The sequence below is a fragment of the Tamandua tetradactyla genome, chromosome 1, assembly GCF_023851605.1.
Source record: "Tamandua tetradactyla isolate mTamTet1 chromosome 1, mTamTet1.pri, whole genome shotgun sequence".
Lineage (NCBI taxonomy): Eukaryota > Metazoa > Chordata > Mammalia > Pilosa > Myrmecophagidae > Tamandua > Tamandua tetradactyla.
In genome coordinates, this window is record NC_135327.1 from 17,960,828 (window position 1) to 17,983,111 (window position 22,284).

The window sequence follows — 22,284 nt, forward strand, 5'->3', positions numbered from 1 at the left end:
CAGAACCCTGCCTCTCACCATATATGAAAAGTCACTCAAAATGAATCAACAGTCTAAATATAAAGGTAGTACTATAAAATCTCAGGAAAGAACATAGGGAAGTGTCTTCAGGACTTCATATTAGGGAATAGATTCTTAGAGTTTACTTCAAAAGTATGACTAACAAAAGAAAAAATAAACGACCTCATCAAAATTAGAAATTTGGTACATGAAAAGGACATGACCAGAGTTTACTTCAAAAGTACAACTAACAAAAGAAAAAATAAACAACTTGATCAAAATTAAAAATTTTGTACACAAAAGGATATTATCAAGAAAGGGATAAGACAGCCTACAAACTGGCAGAAAATATTTGGAAACCATGTATCGATATGTCTTTAATAGCCAGAGTGCATAAAGAACTCCTACAACTCAGCAACAAAAAGACAAATAACTCAATTTAAAAATGATCAAAGGAATTGAATAGACATTTCTCCAAGATATGCCAATGGCCAATAAGCACATGAAAAGATGCTCAACATCATTAGCCATTAGGGAAATACAGATCAATACACATCCACTAGGATGGCTGCTATTAAAATACAACTAGAAATAAGTATTGGGAAGGATGCAGAGAAATTGGTACCCTTCTACATCATTGATGGAAATATGAAACAGGGCAGCCAATGTGCAAAACAGTTTGCCAATTCAGAAAGTATAGAATTCAAATTGCCCAGACAACCCACTTTTAGAAATATACCCCAAAGAATGAAAACAGGAACTTAAACATATAATTAGTACAGCAGTATCATCACAGTATTATTCACAATAGCAGAAAGGTGAAAATATCTAATCCATTAGGTGGATGGATGAGCAAAGATCCAGTATATGCATATGATGAAATATTTTTTAGTCACAAAATGAAATGCAGGGTGGTAAAATGCCCACCTTCCATACAGGAGACCCAGGTTTGATTCCTGACCACGCACCACCACCCACCCCCAAAAAAATGAAATACCAGGTGCACAGGTGGTTCAGTGGTATAATGCTCGCCTTCCATGCAGGAGACCCAGGTTCAATTCGTGGACCATGTACGTAAAAAAAAAAAAAAAAAATGAAATGCAGTGCCGATACATGCTACAACATAGATGAACCTTGGAGACATCATGTTGCGTGAAATAAACCAGACACAAAAGGACAAATATTGTATTCTTCTTATATTTATTTATCTTATATGGCATGCTTAGAATAATAAGCAGATTCATAGAGACAGCAGAATAATGGTTACCAGGGGTTGGGACAGGGGGAGAATTCTGAGTTATTGCTTAATGGGTTTGAGTTTCTGTTTGGATTGATGATAGCGTTCTGGAAATAAAGAGTAGTGAAAGTTCCATAACATTGGCAGTATACTCAGTGTCACAGAATTGTACACTTGAAAGTGGTTAAAATTGAGGGAAAAAAAGATCATGTGCAGTGGTTTCTTAGCACAAACAATAAAAGAGAAAAGATAAAGATGGATTTCATCTCATCAAAATTAAAACACACTTCTAAAGACACTGTCAAAATATCTCAATTAAAAATGGGTAAGCCTCCCCCTGTCTACGTGGAACATGACTCCCAGGGGTGTGGGTCTTCCTGGCAACGTGAGACAGAAATCCTAGAATGAGCTGAGACTCAGCATCAAGGGATTGAGAAAACCTTGACCAAAAGGGGGAAGAGAGAAATGAGACAAAATAAAGTGTCAATGGCTGAGAGATTCCATACAGAGTCGAGAGGTTATCCTGGAGGTTATTCTTATGCATTAAGTAGATAACCACCTTGTTAGTCAAGATGTAATGGAGAGGCTGGAGGGAACTGCCTGAAAATGTGGAGCTGTGTTCCTGTAGCCATGTTTCTTGAAGATGATTGTATAATGATATAGCTTTCACAGTGTGACTGTGTGATTGTGAAAACCTTGTATCTGATGCTCCTTTTATCTACTTTATCAACAGATGAGTAAAACATATGGAATAAAATAATAGGGTGAACAAATGTTAAATTGAGATTGAAATGCTAGTGATCAATGAAAGGGAGGGGTAAGGGGTATGGTATGTATGAATTTTTTTCTGTTTCCTTTTATTTCTTTTTCTGAATTGATACAAATGTTCTAAGAAATGATTATGATGATGAATATGCAACTATGTGATGATATTGTGAATTACTGATTATATATGTAGAACGGAATAATCATAAGTTAAGAATGTGTTTATATGTTATATATATATATATATTTTTAAATAGACATTTCTCTAAAAAAGATATGCAAATAGCCAGTAAGCACAAGAAAAGATGATCAACGTTATTGCTCATCAGGAAAAATCAAATCAAAACCACAATGAGATACTTTTTCATACCCACTAGGGTGGATGCTATTTTTTAAAGCAAAAACAAATTGCAGAAAATGGAGATTTTAGTCTACAAAGATGAGGGCTTGGGGTCAGCAAAGATGGTGGCATAAGATATTCCAATGTGCTCTTCCCCCATAGAATCTTTGCCATCTAGCAAAAACGGACATAGCCATCCTCCTCAGTCAATAAAATAAAGTTCCCTGTAATTGGACACAGGCTGTTCTTCTTCTTACGTTAAGAAAATGTATCTTCTGAATGTAATTAACAACATAGAATTATTTATTTGAATGTGGTTAAAAGGGGAAAATTTTAGGTTGTATATATGCTCATAGAAAAATAAAAAAAGACCAAACCCCTGCAGCCCAGAATGGGAACGAGAGCTTGAAATTCTGTATAGCTGAATGTAATACCCAGATACATCCCAGAGTATGTTGAGCAGATAATTGAAAAGTACTGGGAAAGTCCCTTGAGGGATGGGAGAAAAATATGAAACTATTAAACTTTACCACTGGGGAAACCCCTGATACTGTCTCAAACACTAGGGATTCCCAAGTCTATAGGTCAAGCCCTTTATCTTTATTTTTTCTTTTTTAATATTTTTTATTGACACATCTTTGCACACATACAGTCCATATAATCATGGCTCACAGTATCATGTAGTTGTGTTTGTGATCACCATGTTCAGTTTTTAGAATATTTGCATCACTCTAGAAAAAGAAATAAAAAGAAAAGACTCATACATCCCATACCCCTTAACCCTTCCTCTCTTATTGACCACTAGTATTCCCACCTACTCAATTTATTTTACCCCTTATCCCCCCATTACTTATTTATTTTTTATCCATATATTTTTTACTCATCTGTCCATACCCTGGATAAAAGGAGCACCAAGACACACAAACAAGCCCTTGATTTTGGCTCCTGCTTTTTGCGAAGCTTATTTCTGTAGTGGAGAAGCTAAATCTACCTATAGTTATGCCTAAGAGTTACTTCCAGAGGTTTCTTTTGTTGTTCAGATGTGGCTTCTCTCTCTCTCTCTCTAAGCTCCTCTCTGCAAGTAAAGTCATTACCCTCCCCACCCTCTCCACCCCACATGGGACATGACATCCAGGGGTGAAAGTCTCCCTGGCAACATGGGATATGAATCCCAGGGGTAAGCCTGGCCCTGGTGTCACATGCCTTCCTGACCAAAAGGGGGGAAAGAATTGTACCAAATAAGGTATCAGTGGCTGAGAGAGTTAAAATAGAGTTGAGATTTACATAGGCTCCAGCTAGATAATGCTACTTATCATCATTTGCCAAACCCCAACCAAAACCATTCCTGTCAACCCTAAAGAACATCTAGTGCTCTATTAGAAATTCTCAAAAGTTTCATGCACTAAGATAATTTCCAGAAACCTACAACCTCCAGATGGGTTCCTAGGCCAGATAAGTTCTGAAACCCAGAGGGACCAGCCTCTCCAGAACATCAGCTAGTTCTGTACCCCTATCCTGTATTATCAACACACCTTTCCAACATGAAGAAGTTAGAATGGGCATACCACAAATACGCTAAAGATTGGGAAAAAGATAAAAGGAAAAGATAGAGTTAATAACAGAAAAGATAGGATTTAAGGATTTAACAGGTGAGTATGACTGGTTAATCATTATGTTGATATTTCTTTTAGTCTCCCATTTCTTGGAGCAGCTAGAAGGAACTAGATAAGTCCTGAACCCCAGAGGGCCCAGCCTTTCATCAACTCATTCCACCCCCCATCTCATGTTATCGATACCCCTTTCCAACATGAAAAAGTTACAATGGACATAGAGCAACTATCCCTAAAGTTTAGGAGAAAGATCAAAGGAGAAGGAAGAGTTATAACAGAAAAGATAGGATTTGACAAATGAGTATGACTACTGAATCATTATACCAATATTTCTTTTAGTTTCCAGTGTCTTGGAGAAGCTAGAAGGAAAAACTTAAAATTAAGGGACTATAACCCATACCAGACTCTGAAATCTATAACTACTTGTTATAGTGTACTTTGAAATGTATTGCCCTTTTTTTTGCATTTATGTTTTATTTCACAATTTTAAAAAGCAGGTTAGAAAAAGATATGTGTTGTGATCCCAATATTATAAAAATATCCATGTATTTGTACATGGAGAAAAGAGTCCAAGGAAACAAAATATTGAAGAACTGGAAAAAAAAAAAAAAGAAAGATCCCAAATCAGAGAGCAAACCTCACACCTGGAAGAAACAGAAAAAGGAGAGCAAGCTAAAACCAAAAAGAATGGAAGGAAAGAAATAACAAAGATAAGGGGGAGATAAATGAAATAGAGAATAAAAAACTATGGAGTGAGTATGATTGCTGAATCATTATACTGATATTTTTTTTTAGTCTCCAGTCTCTTAGAGCAGCTAGAAGTAAGTAAAAACCTAAAATTGTGGAATTGTAATGCATACCAAACTCTGAAATCTGTTCTACAACTAATTGTTGTGATATGCTTTGAAATTTAGTGCTTTTTTATAAATTACAAAAAAAGAAAAAAAAGAATTGTGTTTTGTAGGATATTGGCTTGAAGATTGAATTCAGGGTCTTTTTTTTGGTAATTTAAATATGTGAAGTATGAAAAGTGTTCTTGTTAATCAAAAAGAGAGTACTTTTCCCCCTAATGTAAAATAACTAATTGTTGCAGAATGAGAAACAGGAATGTGTAGGACAGAATGGATGGATATAGAAAGTTGTAGAAGTCTTGTTGGAAGTGAATTTCGTTACTTGTGGTTAAGGCTGGCTAAGATTTTATAGTTTTACAAGATTTTTAATAGTTTTCTTATCAGATATATCTTCATGCAAAGCAAGAATTTGGTTTTCACTCTGTTAAAATAACAATGTTTTCTTGGATTATTTGTTTGCTCTTAGTGAAATCTGTAAAAAGTTTTTGACCACTTGTGCAGTCTGCCTAGATGACAAGGATTCTATGACCAGTGTCCTTATTGATATGTATGTTGACGATCTCTTCCTTACTGTTTTAGACAGTGCCTCCTCATTTAAAAAAAAAGATGTCTTTTTAAAATCATGTTAACTTCTCTGTTTACTTTCAACCTTTATGCCACCTTGATTAAATAAAGAACAATGAAAACAACAACAAAAAAATACAGAGAATCATTGAAAATTGAAGTTGGTTTTTGAAAAGATCGGTCAAATTGACAAACCTTTACCTAAACTAACAAAGAAAAAATAAAAGTTAAGATGCAAATTGTTAAAATCAGAAGTGAAAGTAGGGACAACACTACTAGCCCTATGGAAATAAGAAAAGGGATTATAAGAGGATATTATGAACATCTGTACACCAACAAATTAGAAATCCTAGATCAAATGGACAAATGCCTAGAAACACCCAAACTGCTTACCCTAACTCACGTAAAAAGAGATGATCGCAACAGGTCAATAACAAGAAAAGAGATTGAATCACAAATCAAAGAAAAGACCAGGAGCAGTTGGCTTCATTGATTAATTTTACCAAAAATTTAAGGAATTCCTAGTACCAATCCATCTCAGACTTTTCCACAAAATTGAAGAGAAGGGAATGCTTCCTAAGTCATCACCCTACTACCAAAGCCAGATAAAGACACCATGTGAAAATGAAATTACAGACCAATATCCCTCAAATATGGATACAAAAATCCTCTACAAAATACTAGCAAATCAAATCCAACAGCACATTAAAAGTTATGCACCATGGTCAACTGGGATTTACCCCAAGATGGTAAGGGTAGTTCAACATAAGAAAATCAATTAATGCAATATACCACATTACTGAAATGAAGAAAAAAAAGCCTCACGATCATCTCAGTTGACACAGAAAAGCATATGACAAAATAGAGCTGTTTTTTCTGATAAAAACACTCAGGAAACTAGGTATATCAGTTCTTAAAGGCCATGTCCTTTAGTCCTCATTCAGTATTGCTGGGTGGCACCTTTTTGATTGTTTCCTTAGAAATTGACCCACCCAATTATGGGTGGTAAGTTTTGAATAGATAGTTTCCACAGAGACCTGTCTCCACCCGTTCAAGGTGGAGTTGCTTACTGGAGCCCTTTAAGAGGGAACCATTTTGGAAAAGCTTCAGAGCCACCAGTACTAACAAACCCCACAGAGCCGGAGACCTTTGGAGCCAAGGAAAATGCCCCCAGGGAAGCCTTATGAAATGAGAGAAAGTGAGCAGATATCACCATGTTCCTTTCCAGCTTAGAGAGAAACCCTGAACATCATTGGACTTCTTGAACCAAGAATCTTTCCTGGATGCCTTCATTTGGACATTTTTACAACCTTAGAACTGTAAACTTGCAATTTAATAGATTCCCTTTTTTAAAAGTCATTACATTTCAGGTATATTCCATTCCGGCAGCTTGCAAGCTAACACAATCAGGAAACTTGCTTAACATGATAAAGAGCATATATGATAAAAATCACAGTGAACATCAGACTTAATTGGTGAAAGATTGAAAATTTTCCCCCTAAGAACAGGAACAAGACAAGGATCACTGTCACCACTATTTTTCAATGTTATACTGGAAGTTCTAGCCAGAGCGCTTAGACAAGGACAAGACATAAAAAGCATCCAAATGGGATTGGAAGAAGTAAAACCCTTCCTGTTTGCAGATTGTATGATCCCATAGATAGAAAATCCTAAATAATCCACAGCAAGGCTACTAGAAATGTTTTAGTTTGCCAGTGCTGCCAAAATGCAAATATATCAGAAATAAGTTGGCTTTTATAAATGGTGTTTATTAAGTTACCTGTCTACAGTTCTAAAGCCATAAAAAACCAAACTAAGGCATCCAGAGACAGATACCTTGACTCAAAAAAGACTGATGGGTTCCAGAACACCTCTGTCAGCTGGGAAGTCACATGGATGGCATCTGCTGGTCCTTTGGCTTCTGGTTTCAAGCTGCTTCCCTGGGGGCATTTTCTTTTTCTATCTCCAGAGTCTCTGTCTGTTTTTGTTCTGACCTTTTTCCTAAATGGTTGCCTCTTCAAAGACTCCAGCGAGTGGATTAAGACCCACCAGATGAGTAACAAATATGGATTAAAAATAAGTAAATAATGGGAACCAATGTTAAAATAAATTGACTAGATTGAAATACTAGTGAACAATGAAAGAGAGTGGTAAGGAGTATAGAAAAAAATAGAGGAACAAAGGTTAAAATCTATTGAGTAGATGGAAATACTAGTGGTTAATGAGAGGGAGGGGTAAGGGGTATGGTATGTATGAGTTTTTTCTTTTTTCCTTTTATTTCTTTTTCTGGAGTGATGCAAATGTTCTAAAAAATGATCATGGTGATGAATATACTACTGTGTGATGATATTGTGAGCCATTGATTGTACACCATGCATGAAATGTTTGTATGTTAAGAATGTTTATGTTTGTATGTTGTTTTGGTTTGATAATAAAAAATAAATAAAAAAAAAAAGGCCAGTGAAGTTCACGGTTTCCCTCTCAACTGGAAAAACACATGACAAACATGGTGATGTCTGCTAGCTTTCTCTCCAGGCTTGTTTCATGAAGCCTCCCCAGGAGCATATTCCTTCTTCATCTCCATAGGTCTCTGGCTGTGTGGGCTCTGTGGTTCTTGTGGCTCTGTCATGGCTCTCTCACTTCTGTAGTTTCTGGCTCTCTCCAAAATACTTCCTCTTTTAAAGGACTCCAGTAAACTAATCAAGACCCACCTGGAATGGGTAGAGTCACATCTCCAACTAATCAAGGATTAATACCCACAATTGGGCGATCACATCTCTGTGGGGATAATCTAAACAAGTTTCCAACATACAGTGCTGGATAGGGTTTAAACAAGGTGGCTGCCTCCACAAGATTGGATTAAGATTAGTGTGGCTTTGCTAGGATGCATAAATCCTTTCAAACCAGCACAGAACCCATCTGGAGGTTGTAGGTTTCAGGAAAATAATCTTAGTGCATGAAACTTTTGTAGAATCTCTGATAGAACACTAGGTGTTTTTTAGGGTTGACAGGAATGATTTTGGTTGGGGGTTGACAAACCCTGGTAATTAAAAATATCTAGCTGAGGTGAGTATTAAAGTAGCCTCCGGAATAGCCTCTCAACTTTATTTGAACTCTCTTCACCACTGATACCTTATTTACTATAGTTCTTTTCCCCTTTTTGGTCAGGAAGGCATTGTCGAACCCACAGTGCCAGGGCCAGGCTCATCCCTGTCCCACATTGCCAGGGAGACTTGAACCTCTGGATGTTATGTCCCATGTATGGGGGAGTATAATTTTTTGCTTGCAGAACTGGGCTTAGAGAGAGAGAGGCCATATCTGAGCAATAAAAGAGGTTTTCTTGAAGTGACTCTTAGGCTTAGCTTAGCTATAGGTAGGCTAAGCTTCTCCACCACAGAAATAAGCTCCACAAGAGCAAGCCTCAACATCAAGGGCTTGGCCTATTGACTTGGGAATCCTTAATGTTTGAGACAGTGTTAGGGGTTTCCCCGGTGGTAAAGCTTAATAGTTCCAAATTTTTTCTCCCATCTCTCAAGGGACTTTGCCAATACTTTTTTTTAATAGTTAATAGTAATATTTTTTAAAAATGTATTTGTATTGTGAAATCTTCACACATACACAGTCCATATATAGTATATAATATATAATCAGTGGCTCACAATATCATCACATAGTTGTGTATTCACCACCATGATTACTTTTAGAACATTTGCATCACTCCAGAAAAAGAAATAAAAAAGAAAAAAACTCATGCATCCCATATCCCTTACCCCTCCTTCTCATTGAACACTAATATTTGTCTACCCAATTTTTTTGCCCTTTATCCTCCCCCATAATTTATTTATTTTTTTATCATTATTTTTTTTACTCATCTGTCCATACCCTGGATAATAAGAGCATCAGACGCAACGCTTTCACAACCACACAGTCACATTGTAAAAGTCATAGAGTTAATACAGTTGTCTTCAAGAATAAAGGCTACTGTACACAATTCAGCAATTTCACGTACTTCCCTCCAGCCACTCCAATACACCACAAACTAAGAAGGGCTATCTATATAATGCATTAAGTATAACCTCCAGGATAACCTCTCGATTCTGTTTGAAATCTCCCAGTCACTGAAACTTTATTTTGGTTCATTTCCCTTTCCTTTTGGTGAAGAAGGCTTTCTCAATCCCATGATGCCGGGTCCTGTCCCATGTTGCCAGGGAGATTTATATACCTGGAAGTTAGGTCTCATGTAAGGAGGAGGGCAATGAGTTCACCTGCTGAGTTGGCTCAGAAAGAGAGGCCACATCTGAGCAACAAAGTGGTTTGGTAGGGGTGACCGTTAGGCATAATTATAAGAGACTTAGCTTCTCCTTTGCAGGAGTAAGTTTCATAAGGGCAAACCCCAGGATTGAGGACTCAACCTATTGTCATATTCTTGAAATATTTTGTTAAAAATAAAAAATTGTGCCAAGTACTCTATTTAGGATTTTTTCCCTTCTAGGATTAATAAGGATGACCAGCCCTGCCACTGTTATGATACCACAGGGTGGAAACATACCATCTTCCATGATGGCACCAGGGCCCAACCCAGAGCTGCAGCCCAGGACTCCTCGCCCTGCTTCTCAGACAGGTAATAAATGACTTTCAGTTTCTGAGGATTGAGGAGACTGAATTTCCCAACTCAGATCATTACAAAATTCAGCTTTCTCTGATGCCAAATTCCTAGCTGCCCAACTCACATATCACCTTCTTTACAAAATCTGGCTTGATTTCTTCAAGCTAAATTAAGTCATTTTTTTCTTAGAATTTCTTATTAGTCTCTCTTAAATCTACCCCAACATTCCTAAACATGTGTGCCTGGTCATACTTAGTCCTGCAAGATACTCCATGACAGAGAATTCTGTAGTCATGTAAACTTGGGAAATGCAGCATACTTTACCCTCCCTCCCCAAAATTCAAGATTAACATATAGTAGGCATCAAAAGTCCTACAGTGTAGGAACCTTTGTAAGGTTGTTAGGACCAGTGTTTTGCAAACCTCAAATTGACTGTTTTGTTTTGTTTGTTTTGGTTTGTTTCTCATTAAGTAACATGGTTTCCAGAATTTGCTTTGGGAAATACTGTTCTCCACATTTTATGTTTGGTTCTTATAGCTACTATTTAATTATAAGCTCTTTTTAGTCATAATCCATCTTTCTATCATTTTGGCACATTGCTTTGCACGCAGAAGGTGCTCTTGAACATTTTGTCAAATGGTATGAACAGATTTTACTCTGTGTTTGCTCAGTTGCCAGGACTACTGCCCTAGAAGTTATAGGTTAATTATTGCTTTGTTGGCTGTCTTCAAACAGATACAATGGATCCGCTCCTCTCTGGGCTTCACATACAGCAGCAAAGTCATCCCTCAGGATCTTTACCTACTCCGCACCACCCAATGCAGCCTGCCCCTGTGAACAGACAAATGAACCCAGCTAATTTTCCCCAGTTACAGCAGCAGCAACAACAACCACACCAACAACCACAGCAGCAGCAACAGTTACAGGCCAGACCCCCACAGCAACATCAGCAGCAACAGCCGCAGGGAATTCGACCCCAATTTACTGCCCCAACTCAGGTGCCTGTTCCTCCAGGCTGGAATCAGCTGCCTTCTGGAGCCCTTCAGCCTCCTCCAGCCCAGGGTTCTCTGGGCACAATGACTGCAAACCAAGGATGGAAAAAGGCTCCCCTACCTAGCCCCATGCAACAGCAACTCCAGGCAAGACCATCCTTAGCCACGGTACAGACACCTTCCCACCCTCCCCCTCCATATCCCTTTGGCAGCCAGCAAGCATCACAAGCCCACACAAACTTTCCTCAGATGAGCAACCCAGGCCAGTTCACAGCTCCTCAGATGAAGAGCTTGCAGGGAGGGCCCTCTCGAGTCCCAACCCCCCTGCAGCAGCCCCACCTCACCAACAAGTCTCCTGCCTCCTCACCCTCCTCCTTCCAGCAGGGATCACCTGCATCCTCCCCAACGGTTAACCAAACTCAGCAGCAGATGGGACCAAGACCACCTCAAAATAACCCACTTCCCCAGGGATTTCAGCAGCCTGTCAGCTCTCCAGGTCGGAATCCTATGGTTCAACAGGGAAACGTGCCACCTAACTTCATGGTCATGCAACAACAACCACCAAACCAGGGGCCACAGAGTTTACATCCAGGCCTAGGAGGTGAGGAACACGGAAGCTATTTGTGTTGGTAAATTTGCTGGAGATAGATATTAGTAGAGGTTCAATATTTAGAGTTTAATGGAGGGAGTGAAATAAGGGTATAATTACTTGTTTTCGTGGATATGATGGTGACATTTTATAACTTAGGTAGCTTGATACATTAGGTAGCAGCTTACTGGTGAAATTTAAGCTAGCCCTCTGGATAAAATTCGATATAGAGGTTCATTTTGTTTTCCAAATTATTTTTGCTTGATCTTGTACTAGTAAAATGTCCAGAAGAAACATGCATTTTATTAACAATTTAAACTACTCAGCTGTTGAAAAAATTAAGATTAATCTGTAGAACAAAAATGGAAAGATAAGGTTCTTACTGGGAAAAAGGTCCTTCTACTTATCAGTTTTGATAATCCTGGTTGGTATAATAGTAAGCATGGTATTTGTTAAGTTTAGTTGAAGTATTAAAGGGGAATATGTTCAGAAATCGTAGACTTTTATAATTTTTTAATGCCAATGCCTGCTCCTTAGAGAGGGAATTCCACCAGTTATACCTAAAGGCGATTTATTTATTTATTTTGTAAGGTACCTCTTGTATGAAGAAAAAGCAATGGAGCTTAATGTGTGAGAGGTAAAACGATTACAGTAAAACTTATCCATCTCCATGTTTATTATTTATTCTTATTAATCATTGATCTAGTGCACATAAATGTGCTTGGAGCTTTTCAGTAAGGTATTGAGAGTGTCAGTAATACTGTCATCTGATAAACATATCCCTCACCGAAAGACACCCATTACCCAGGAAAAAACCCTTGCATCTGTAGCACAACATAGCAAAGGCATGTTCTCGTGGTTTCTGGTGAAATTAAGTGCTCATCAGTTTTTCACTCTCTTGTAATTAATTTAGCTGACATGCAGGCTCTAACATTTGAATCCTAAGAAGTTTTTAGAAAAAGTAAGTATGTTTCAGCTCCAGACTTCACTGTTTGGGCATCTATCCCTAGATCAGTGAAAGCTGGGTAGTCCCTCCTGCAAATGTGATTACTGATTTAATTACAGTGGAAGCATGCAAATAGGGACTTGTCACTGCTAAAAAAAAAAAAAAGGACAAATGCATTTGTCTACAAAAAGTGTTTGTTAGGCATTGTAAATTTGGCCCTTAAAAGAATAGTGAATAGACTAATTTGAGAAAATTTTAAGTGAGGTTTTGGACTTTAATGCTTTCATGGAGCAGAATTTGCTCACCTAGGTGATCTGGCCACATCAAGGCCTTTGGAACAATGAGTTCGTTCTGAGGTTCTCTTTATTATGTATTTGTTTTCTGAAATTAGGCCTTTTTATACAAGAGAAGTAATACTATAGTAAGATTCCATTATAGCATGATTTTTGGTGCCGTACCTGTCAGAAGTACAGAAAATCTTAATGAGGGGAAGGCATAATGCTAAATGTAATACAGCCTCACCTTGAAGCTCCTGTGAACTGTTTATAATCTCCTGTCTTTCCAAAGAGCCAAGCATGGACATTTGGGGAACATTTTTTGTAGAGGAGATTATCATTCATTTTCCTAAAAGTAAACAAACCACCTATCTATTCTTCATTATCAGCACCCAGATCTTTGTTTTATAATATATCAGTTTGAGTATGAGAGCATTTCGTTTATTCCCTTGGTACCTGTGTTAAAGTATGAAAGTTGCGGATCCATTGTATTATAAAGAAAAGTAGCCTTCAAACCTTGCTGTGGTGTGGCCTCAGATCACATTTAGGGAGCAGATTGCCATCTTTTCCTTGGCATGTTCTAAGTGTAAATTTTTTAGTCTATCTTTTTCATTTTGACTCTGCTCATGTGGAAGATTGTGTTGATTTTTTAAACATCTTTCCCAGCCTTATTATTAAAGAACTTACCCATGTGACACAGAGAGCTAAGCCAGTGGAGACTTCATGCAGCTCATCCTTTGTTATTCATTCCACGTTTAAGCAAGAGTATAAATTTACTAGGTAACTGCCTTACCCATTGTTTTCTGTTAAGGAATGCCTAAACGCCTCCCACCTGGCTTCTCAGCAGGACAGGCCAATCCGAATTTTATGCAAGGTCAGGTGCCTTCGACTACAGCAACCACCCCTGGGAATTCAGGAGCCCCTCAGCTGCAAGCAAATCAAAATGTCCAGCATGCAGGTTTGTCTTCTGCCAGTTATTCAGCCAGCCTTTCTTGAGCATCATGTGGTAGATACCCTGATAGGCAATGAGAGATCAATAAGTCCAAGTCCCTCCCCTTAATTTCAAACCCATAAATAATTATTGTTTCAGGGCAGTGATATATTAAATGTAGGTAAAATGTCTCAGGAACCTGGAAACATCTATGGAAAGGAGGTAAAACTTGACTTAGAGCAGGGGGTCAGCAATTTTTTTTGTAAAGACCAGATTGTAAATATTTTAGATTTTGCAGTTTATATGGTCTCTGTTTCAATACTCAGTTCTGCATTTGTAGTATGAAAGCAGCCACAGACAGTGTGGAGTATGTGAGCAGTTCCAAACACTATTTACAGACAGGCAGTGGACTGTTTTAGCCCATGGGCCCTAGTGTTGCAACCTCTAAGTTAGCGCTTGCTCAAACAGTAAAAGGGCAAAAGTCATTTCTGGCAGAGGAAACCATAGATACAAAGGCATGGAGGCACATGGCATGTTTGAACTGCAAGTGTTTAAATCTCTATATAGTACATGTTAGCTTTGTTCATGCTGAACGTCTGAATTCTGCCTTACAGCGTGGTGTTAAGAAAGACCAAACATGAATCGGTACAAATTTAATGTCAACAGTGTTCTGTATATAAGAAGAAATTTTAGAGAAAGGTGAGGTTAGAGTGAAGGCAGAATGGCTAAAAAGTATTTGTAAATCAGCATTCTATAAGCCCAGCCTTCATATTACTAGTTGCTTAGGTACCACCTAACTGATCCTTTTACCCTCCCATATTCAAGCAACTTGAACTTAGGTAACCCAGACATTTTCTGAACTCCCCTCCTCACTTAGAGTTAATTGAGTTGTGTCATTCCAACTTGAATTGTACATCACTAAGGGATGAGGAAAGTCCTGACATAATAAAAGTTCAGACTACCTCTTGTAGGATGAGAGAATGGTAGGGCAAGCTATTTGACTTCCCTTTCTGCTGATGTAAAAAACTCATTCCTGAGTTATATTAAATGATTTCATGTATTTTATAGGAAGATTTTAAAAAATCATTCTTAACTCCTCTACCTTAGCAGAGCTTTTTTGTATTTTTGTATGGTACCTTCCACATCCACATATTGTATTGGTATCCCCATTTGTCCTATCTAAAATAGCCCTAGTCTTGCTATTTTCTGTCTTATCACCCTACTTTACTTATCTTCTTAATTTTTACCATTTCCTGCAAAGATACTTATATATTGTTTATTGCCTCTCTTGCCAGCTAGACTGTAAGCTCCAAGGGGGGCCAGGGTATGGTGTATCTTGCTTATTGCTATTACCTCAGCACCAAAAGTGCCTTGTAAATATTAGGTGCTCAACAAATAATTATTAATATACACTGAGATGAATAATTTTAAACAGTAGCCATGGAGTTCAGGTTTAAGAATTTATAAGGCTAGAGTGCACGCTTGATTCAGTGGTAGAATGCTAGCTTGCCATATGGGAGACCTGGGCTCACATACACACAGACACACACGTGCGTGCGCAAAATACTCAGTGATAAACACCACTGCTCATAGTTGTAAATTATCTCTATGGGCCAGGCCTTGCAACCCCCTAATTTTTACAAGCACACTGATATTAAGGAATTATGGTCTTTTTAAGAATTTGTAGAGCTGGTTTAGAAAATCTTCCTTGGGGCTCAGAAAGAGCCTGTAAATGTGAACAAGGGACAGTTCATCTTCTGCTTCGCTGGCTGGAGCATGGACTGGCCTCATAACTTTATTGTAGATGCCACTTTCTAATCCCCCATTTAAATGTGAAAAATAAGATGAAGATCAAATAAACTAAATGATTACTCAGTAAAAAGGGAGAGAAGATATAAGTAGCTATAGGAAAATTCCAGAGACTCAACAATAAATAAAAGTATAAGAAGTCAGGCACTGTCCTTTATCTAAATTAGAAATAAGTGAGAAGAATGGGACATGTCCCATGTATCCCACCAGGAATTGCCACAGAAGAAGTTCACTGACATTTTAATATCCCTTGTTGGCTGTCCTTTGTCTGCAAGCTTCTAGATCAGTGACTCCCACTAGAGGCTCAGCTTCCAGATCAGGATTAAATATTTTTTCCCACATCCAGGGTAAAGGTAATCTGTCCTTAGGAAGTGTTAGGTATTCCTTTCTTTAAAATGCAGCATCCACATTATCACACACATAGCCTTTGAGACCCATTGTTTTCCAAGAAGCATTTTTAAATGTTTTCTCAGCATTGTTATGATTTTCCTAAAAGGACACATCACATCCTTTGTTTCCCTAGCTCATCTAAAGCAGAGCTAGTTCACAGACTACGCTACTTTTTTTTTTTAAGATGCAGGGTCCAGGAATCAAACCTGAGTCTCCCACAGGGCAGTCAAGAATTCTACCACTGAGCTACCCTTGCATTGTCTAGCCTACACTACTTTTAATTAATTTTCATCATAAGTTAGCCATTTTAAAACAATGAGATACATCTTTCTCTTTTTTTAATCTGAAAGAAAGTTAACTTTATTGAGCTGTAAGATGTTTAAGTTATCAAATAGTAAAGGAACTGTTTACTCTTCTCTATTGAATTGTCATTGAGAATGTAAATGATTATGTAGCAGTTACATCTCTATAGTTAAGAGTTCAAAACCCACAGAAAGTTTGTCGAGTACCTTTGTTTATGTTGGTAGTACAGAGATGGGTGGTGGGTTTTTTTTTATTTAAGGTAATTTGGGTATTTTAATGCCAATGAGATAATAGTATTTTTCTGAAACTGTACCTTTTTTTTTTTAAGGTGGTCAAGGAGCCGGTCCTCCTCAAAACCAGATGCCGGTGTCCCATGGGCCACCAAATATGATGCAGCCTAGTCTCATGGGAATTCATGGCAACATGAACAACCAGCAGGCTGGTAGTTCTGGGGTTCCTCAGGTGAACCTGGGCAACATACAAGGCCAGCCCCAGCAGGGCCCACCATCTCAGCTGATGGGCATGCACCAGCAGATCGTGCCCTCCCAGGGCCAGATGGTCCAGCAACAAGGAACCTTGAACCCTCAGAACCCCATGATTCTCTCAAGGGCCCAGCTTATGCCCCAGGGCCAGATGATGGTGAATCCTCAGAACCAAAATCTTGGGCCCTCACCCCAAAGGATGACCCCACCCAAGCAGATGCTTCCCCAGCAGGGCCCACAAATATTGGCACCACATAACCAGATGATGGGGCCTCAGGGGCAGGTTTTGCTTCAGCAAAACCCAATGATAGAGCAGATCATGACCAATCAGATGCAGGGGAATAAGCAACAGTTTAACACGCAGAACCAATCCAATGTCATGTCGGGACCAGCACAGATAATGAGGGGACCAACTCCTAACATGCAAGGAAACATGGTGCAATTTACGGGACAGATGTCAGGACAGATGCTGCCCCAGCAAGGGCCTATGAACAATAGTCCATCTCAGGTTATGGGGATTCAGGGGCAGGTCCTGCGGCCACCAGGGCCTAGCCCACACATGGCCCAGCAGCATGGTGATCCTGCTACCACAGCAAATAATGACGTCAGCCTGTCTCAGATGATGCCTGACGTTAGCATGCAACAAACCAACATGGTTCCCCCCCACGTGCAGGCCATGCAGGGAAGCAGTGCTTCAGGAAACCACTTCTCAGGCCATGGGATATCTTTCAATGCACCTTTCAGTGGAGCACCCAATGGAAATCAGATGTCCTGTGGTCAGAATCCAGGCTTCCCAGTCAATAAGGATGTCACGCTAACAAGTCCATTGTTGGTCAACTTATTGCAGAGTGACATCTCTGCAGGCCATTTTGGGGTAAACAATAAGCAGAATAATACCAGCGCAAATAAACCGAAGAAGAAGAAACCCCCTCGGAAGAAGAAAAACAGTCAGCAAGATCTAAAGTAGGTTGCAGTAGTTTTGCATCAAATCTTATTCATTTATTTCTTGTGTGAACAGCTTTTTTTTTTAATGGAAATTTTAAATATAAAATTAGAATAATATAATGAAACCTTTCTGCTTCAACAGTTTTAACAACTTATAGCCTATTTTACCTTCATCTATACTCTTCCCTCACTACTCTTTTGATTATTTTAAAGCAAATTTACTTTGTAAATATTTCAGGAGGTACTTGTAAATGATAAGGACTGTTTTTATATTGCCACACAATACTATTAACACACTTAGAAAGACTAATACTTCTTTAATATTCTTAAATACCTGGACGGCGTTCAAATTTCCCAGATTGTCTCAAACTGTTGTGTTTTACAGTTTGTTCAAATAAGAATCCAAATAAGGTTCAAACATTGCAATTGGATGACATGTCTCTTAAGTCTCTAGTCTCAGGAATTGTAGCACTCAGAGCTGAAAAAGTAAGTAGTGCTACCACACTGCAATTCCACAAGACACTCAGTTTCAGGCATGCAGTAGCTATTGGGGAATCAGAGAGGCAGAGTGTTGGGGAAATGAAAACTGCTTAAGGGGAGTCCCTGCTGTCTCTCAAATAGAAATTATTTTCGCACAGGTGCCTTTCTTTTAAAGGTGCTTTAACATTCCTAGACACTTAAAACCCCACACTAAGATTATTGGGCCTTTTAAATCAGTTACCCTTTCTGTAAAGGCTCTCTGAGTTCTTTTACAGGATCACATTAGGAAGGGGAATTAACAAATTAATTTATATTTCGTTTCCTGGAGCTAAGTATTAAGTTGTTTTTGGCTTTAATAAAGTATTTCTAGAAGGAATATTGATTGAGCTGGATTTTCTGCAAATTGTGACAGCATCTGGTCTCCTAGGAAAGGGACACAGTAGCTTTAATAGGAAGAACATCTGCTCCCAGCTCTATTACTAATTCACTGTGAAACCTTGGGCCCATCCCTTATACCCCTCTGGATCTTTGTTTCCTCTTCCATAACATGAGAGGGCTAGACCAGATATCTGAGTTTTTGTTTTTTGTTTTTTGTTTTTGGGGGTTTTTTTGCTGTCTAATTCTTTGAAAGTAAAAAATACCACAGAATCCTTGCACATAATTTGAAATAAGAGGAAAGTAATAAAAGGAGCAAATTTGTTTGGGCTCTAGATATGCTAGGGATTTGCTTCACATTTTAAATTTCCGTGTGCTAACATGCCAAGGCTTTTAAAATGGATTTAAAGGTGGCTTTTATCAGAATACAGTGAGATAAAATAGAGTCAAAAGTTGGTTACCAAGCTCAGAGCAAAGAGATACTAAAGGTAAGAGAGAATGGTTTAGCAAAGAGTAAGATTACATACAGAATGTAGTACATGAGCACTCTGGTTCTTTGGGTGTAAGTAAATACGTTTTCTTTGTTGAGTATGAATTCTTCCCTTCACCCCTTTTGCTACTAGAAATTCCAAGCCACACCCACTTAAAAATGAAACACCCTAGAGCCGGTGAGGGGTGTCTGCAAATATTCATTCTGCAGGAAAATTTACTAGCTTTGTTCTGTGTTCTTTGTTGTTCTTTGTTCCCGAATATCATTTCCATCAGCCAACCTATAGCCTCTTGCAAGTTTTAATGAATTCCTGGTGCCACCCTTGTAATATCCACAAAAAAGAAACACCCTGGACTCCCTAGTTGAATTTGATAGCTATGCTGCAGGTAGGGTTTTTTCATAAGAACAAGTAATTTATAATATTTATAGCCCCAAACTATGGTCAGATCTTAAAACATCTAAGGGGTGGAAATCATTATGTTAAGAATTTGTGGAAAAGACTTTGAATAAACAGCCATGCTATTAGATTGAGTAGATTTTAACATTTAATGAAACTGACAGATTATTTTTATGCCAAATATTGAATATTTTATCCAGACTAGAGAGATGTGACTAATGTGAAGGATCGATGATGCAAACAGATTTTATTTCTTCAGAAATGGAGGGAGGGGTTAAGCTAGTTTTGTAAGTATGCTATACAACTTACTCTCAAGTGTTTTATTTGTTTTTTAGCACTCCAGATAGTCGCCCAGCTGGTCTGGAAGAGGCTGATCAGCAGCCATTGCCTGGAGAACAAGGAATTAATTTGGACAACTCAGGCCATAAACTGCCAGAATTTTCAAACCGGCCACCAGGTGATAAAATGTTACCTAAAGATATTATTGTTGTCACCATTTATATAGCGTTGCAAAGTTTCCTCCACTTCAAAGAAACAGTAGTTTTATTTTACCTGCTAACTAGGCTACTTTAATGATTCAATGTTTTTAGTATTAGGAAGGCTTTTCTTGATATTCAGTAAAAGTTTCAAATACAACTATACATATAATAAGCCTTTGGTCAAATTAGTCTTGGTTATTTTAAGTCTTCACAAAATCAAACTAAAATGTGAAATGCCTTTTTATTCTTGTCAGTATCAATGTTCTGGTTGACATCAAAATGGAATAAGTTTAAATGGAGTGATGTTTTTCACTCTTAATCATGCTTGTCTACAATTCCTGCATCCTTTCCTGCTGGATGTTTCTCAAAGCAAGGAACGACCAGGGTTTAAAACAATATTATATATATATATATATATATATATATATATATATCTTTAAAACATAAAAAATATATAAAGAATGATACAATAGATACCATACTACCTAGATAAATAAATAATTAATAAATACTACCAATATTGTTGAAGCCTCCTGTGTTATACCCCTCTAAATGTTGGAAAATTATTTTGCAAAGGAAAAAGCTCCTAAAATTCATTCATTCCAACCTAGGTGTTAAAGTAAAGCCAAGGCCAGCTTCCACACTATCTCTATACCTGGTTACTTTTTGCCTGAACAGTGATTTGTATTCTGTTGGGATACAATTGAAGACACATAAACGCCTCACTTTTAGGCCACTCTTTCCTGTACATATGAAGGATTATATTTGAGTTTCTCCCCCATTAACTTATTCCACCTCCTGGGATAAAAGTCAGTCCACTCATATATTTTTAAAAGGAATGCATCAAAAGCTAATATTGTATATTATGTCTTAGAAATTGCTAAGGCATATCATGCTTCCCGTCAGTGAGATGCAGCAGCAAAATTGAGGTTGAAAGGTCAGCAGTCTTTGGTAGCTGTGTCCAAAAGGTATTATAAGCAGGAAGGTACCTTCTTTCTTGAGATATATCTGACCTCTCCTATTGTATGAATTGCAGAGTTCTCAGACTTCTACAGATTGCAGATGGTACCTGGGCACCTGCAAGCTAAATTGACTTACAATGTGTTATGTCATGCTGTGGTTTAAAACAAACAAAAACTTGAATTCACTTACCTTTAGACAGGATATCTGCTGGTTTGACATACTCAGCAGGCATCCTACTGCCTTATACCAGTCTGCTTCACTTCTTCACTACTTACTTGGCCCGTGAAAGCATATAAGTTTGCATCCCTTGGTTAATAAAGTTGGGTTTTCGTGGTGTTTTGGACTCTGTATGTGTCTGACTTCCTCCCTCCCCCATTATGTCACGTCAACCCTTGTCTGTCTTCTTATCATTAGTGCTCTTTGGTTTGCTGCCTCCAGCTTCTGAACCCTTTATAGTAGCCATTCCTTTAACTGCTCCTTTCTAGAGGCTGCTGCATTGTCTGTGCTGTTCTCTGGTATTTACTGTGTTCTCTATCTGGTTGGCTAATTTTAAAGACAACAACAATCTGTTATATGGCCCTCATATCAAGGGTTTTTACAGAAAATCCCAGTGTTTTAACAGGGGAGCCTCCGACTAGATGTGGAATAAAAACCCACTGTGTTTAGTTATGTAGTCGAAGGACAGTTAAACTTGTAGAAATGCTGTATGTTATTGACTTTATAAAAGTAAAGAAGTTACTTGAGCTTAAAACGAAAGAGGATTTAAAAAAAAAAAAAACAACTTCAAAACTGGATTCTGCACATTATACTCATTGGTGCCATGGAAATCTTTGGCCAGAAGACGTTAATTAGTTATTCAACACCAGGGTCTGACCCTGTGAGTCAGAGCAGCATTTGGTAGCTACTCTGTGAAAATCTTGAGCCAGCATTTCTTCGGACTGCCAGAACTAACCATCCTTATTCCTCTGCCTCCTTAAAACCTTCCTAATGTATTTTTCGTGCAACAATGCAAGAAATCTAATTTGCGTAATTGTGTCCCAATTATATGTCCACTTCTTTCACTGAACCACCTTCATTCTTGTTTAATTTGATCATTTTTCCACCCTTTCTGCTGATTGCATAAGGGCTTTGATTCTAAAATGCCAAGTTAAATCTTCACACAGAAAGAATCATTTGAGATGTTGCCTTCTGCAAATCTGTAAAGCATTGTCCCTTAGAGATCCTTTCCTAGGAATTATTTTTTATTCCTGTGGGCTATGCTTCTGGCTTACTTATTCTCCAATTGTGGATTCATAGAAAATATTTCTCCAAAATAGAGTTTTGCGTATAAGAAAGAAAATGGAAATTAATATCCATAAAAATTTCAAGGCACTCTTTTTCTCAATTTGTGTATCAGCTTCTGTTAGCAATTACTATTTATTCAAACTATTTATGTCAGAAGGGGAGTTTAATTCAGTTGGGTTCC

The 22,284-nt window shown here is 38.1% G+C and overlaps 1 protein-coding gene across 15 annotated transcripts in view; it reads left to right on the forward strand.

Moving 5' to 3' along the window:
- NCOA6 (nuclear receptor coactivator 6) overlaps window positions 1-22,284 on the forward strand; it is a 186,315-nt gene that overhangs the window by 117,169 nt on the left and 46,862 nt on the right. For 13 of the 15 annotated variants that reach the window (XM_077170720.1, XM_077170739.1, XM_077170808.1 and 10 more), the window contains 5 exons: window positions 9,860-9,988; window positions 10,709-11,566; window positions 13,587-13,733; window positions 16,537-17,653; window positions 19,713-19,834. In XM_077170720.1, coding sequence (XP_077026835.1) covers window positions 9,860-9,988; window positions 10,709-11,566; window positions 13,587-13,733; window positions 16,537-17,653; window positions 19,713-19,834 — 2,373 coding nt within the window. The remainder of the gene's footprint in view (window positions 1-9,859; window positions 9,989-10,708; window positions 11,567-13,586; window positions 13,734-16,536; window positions 17,654-19,712; window positions 19,835-22,284) is intronic. The other 2 variants (XM_077170786.1, XM_077170794.1) reach the window with 2 other exon arrangements.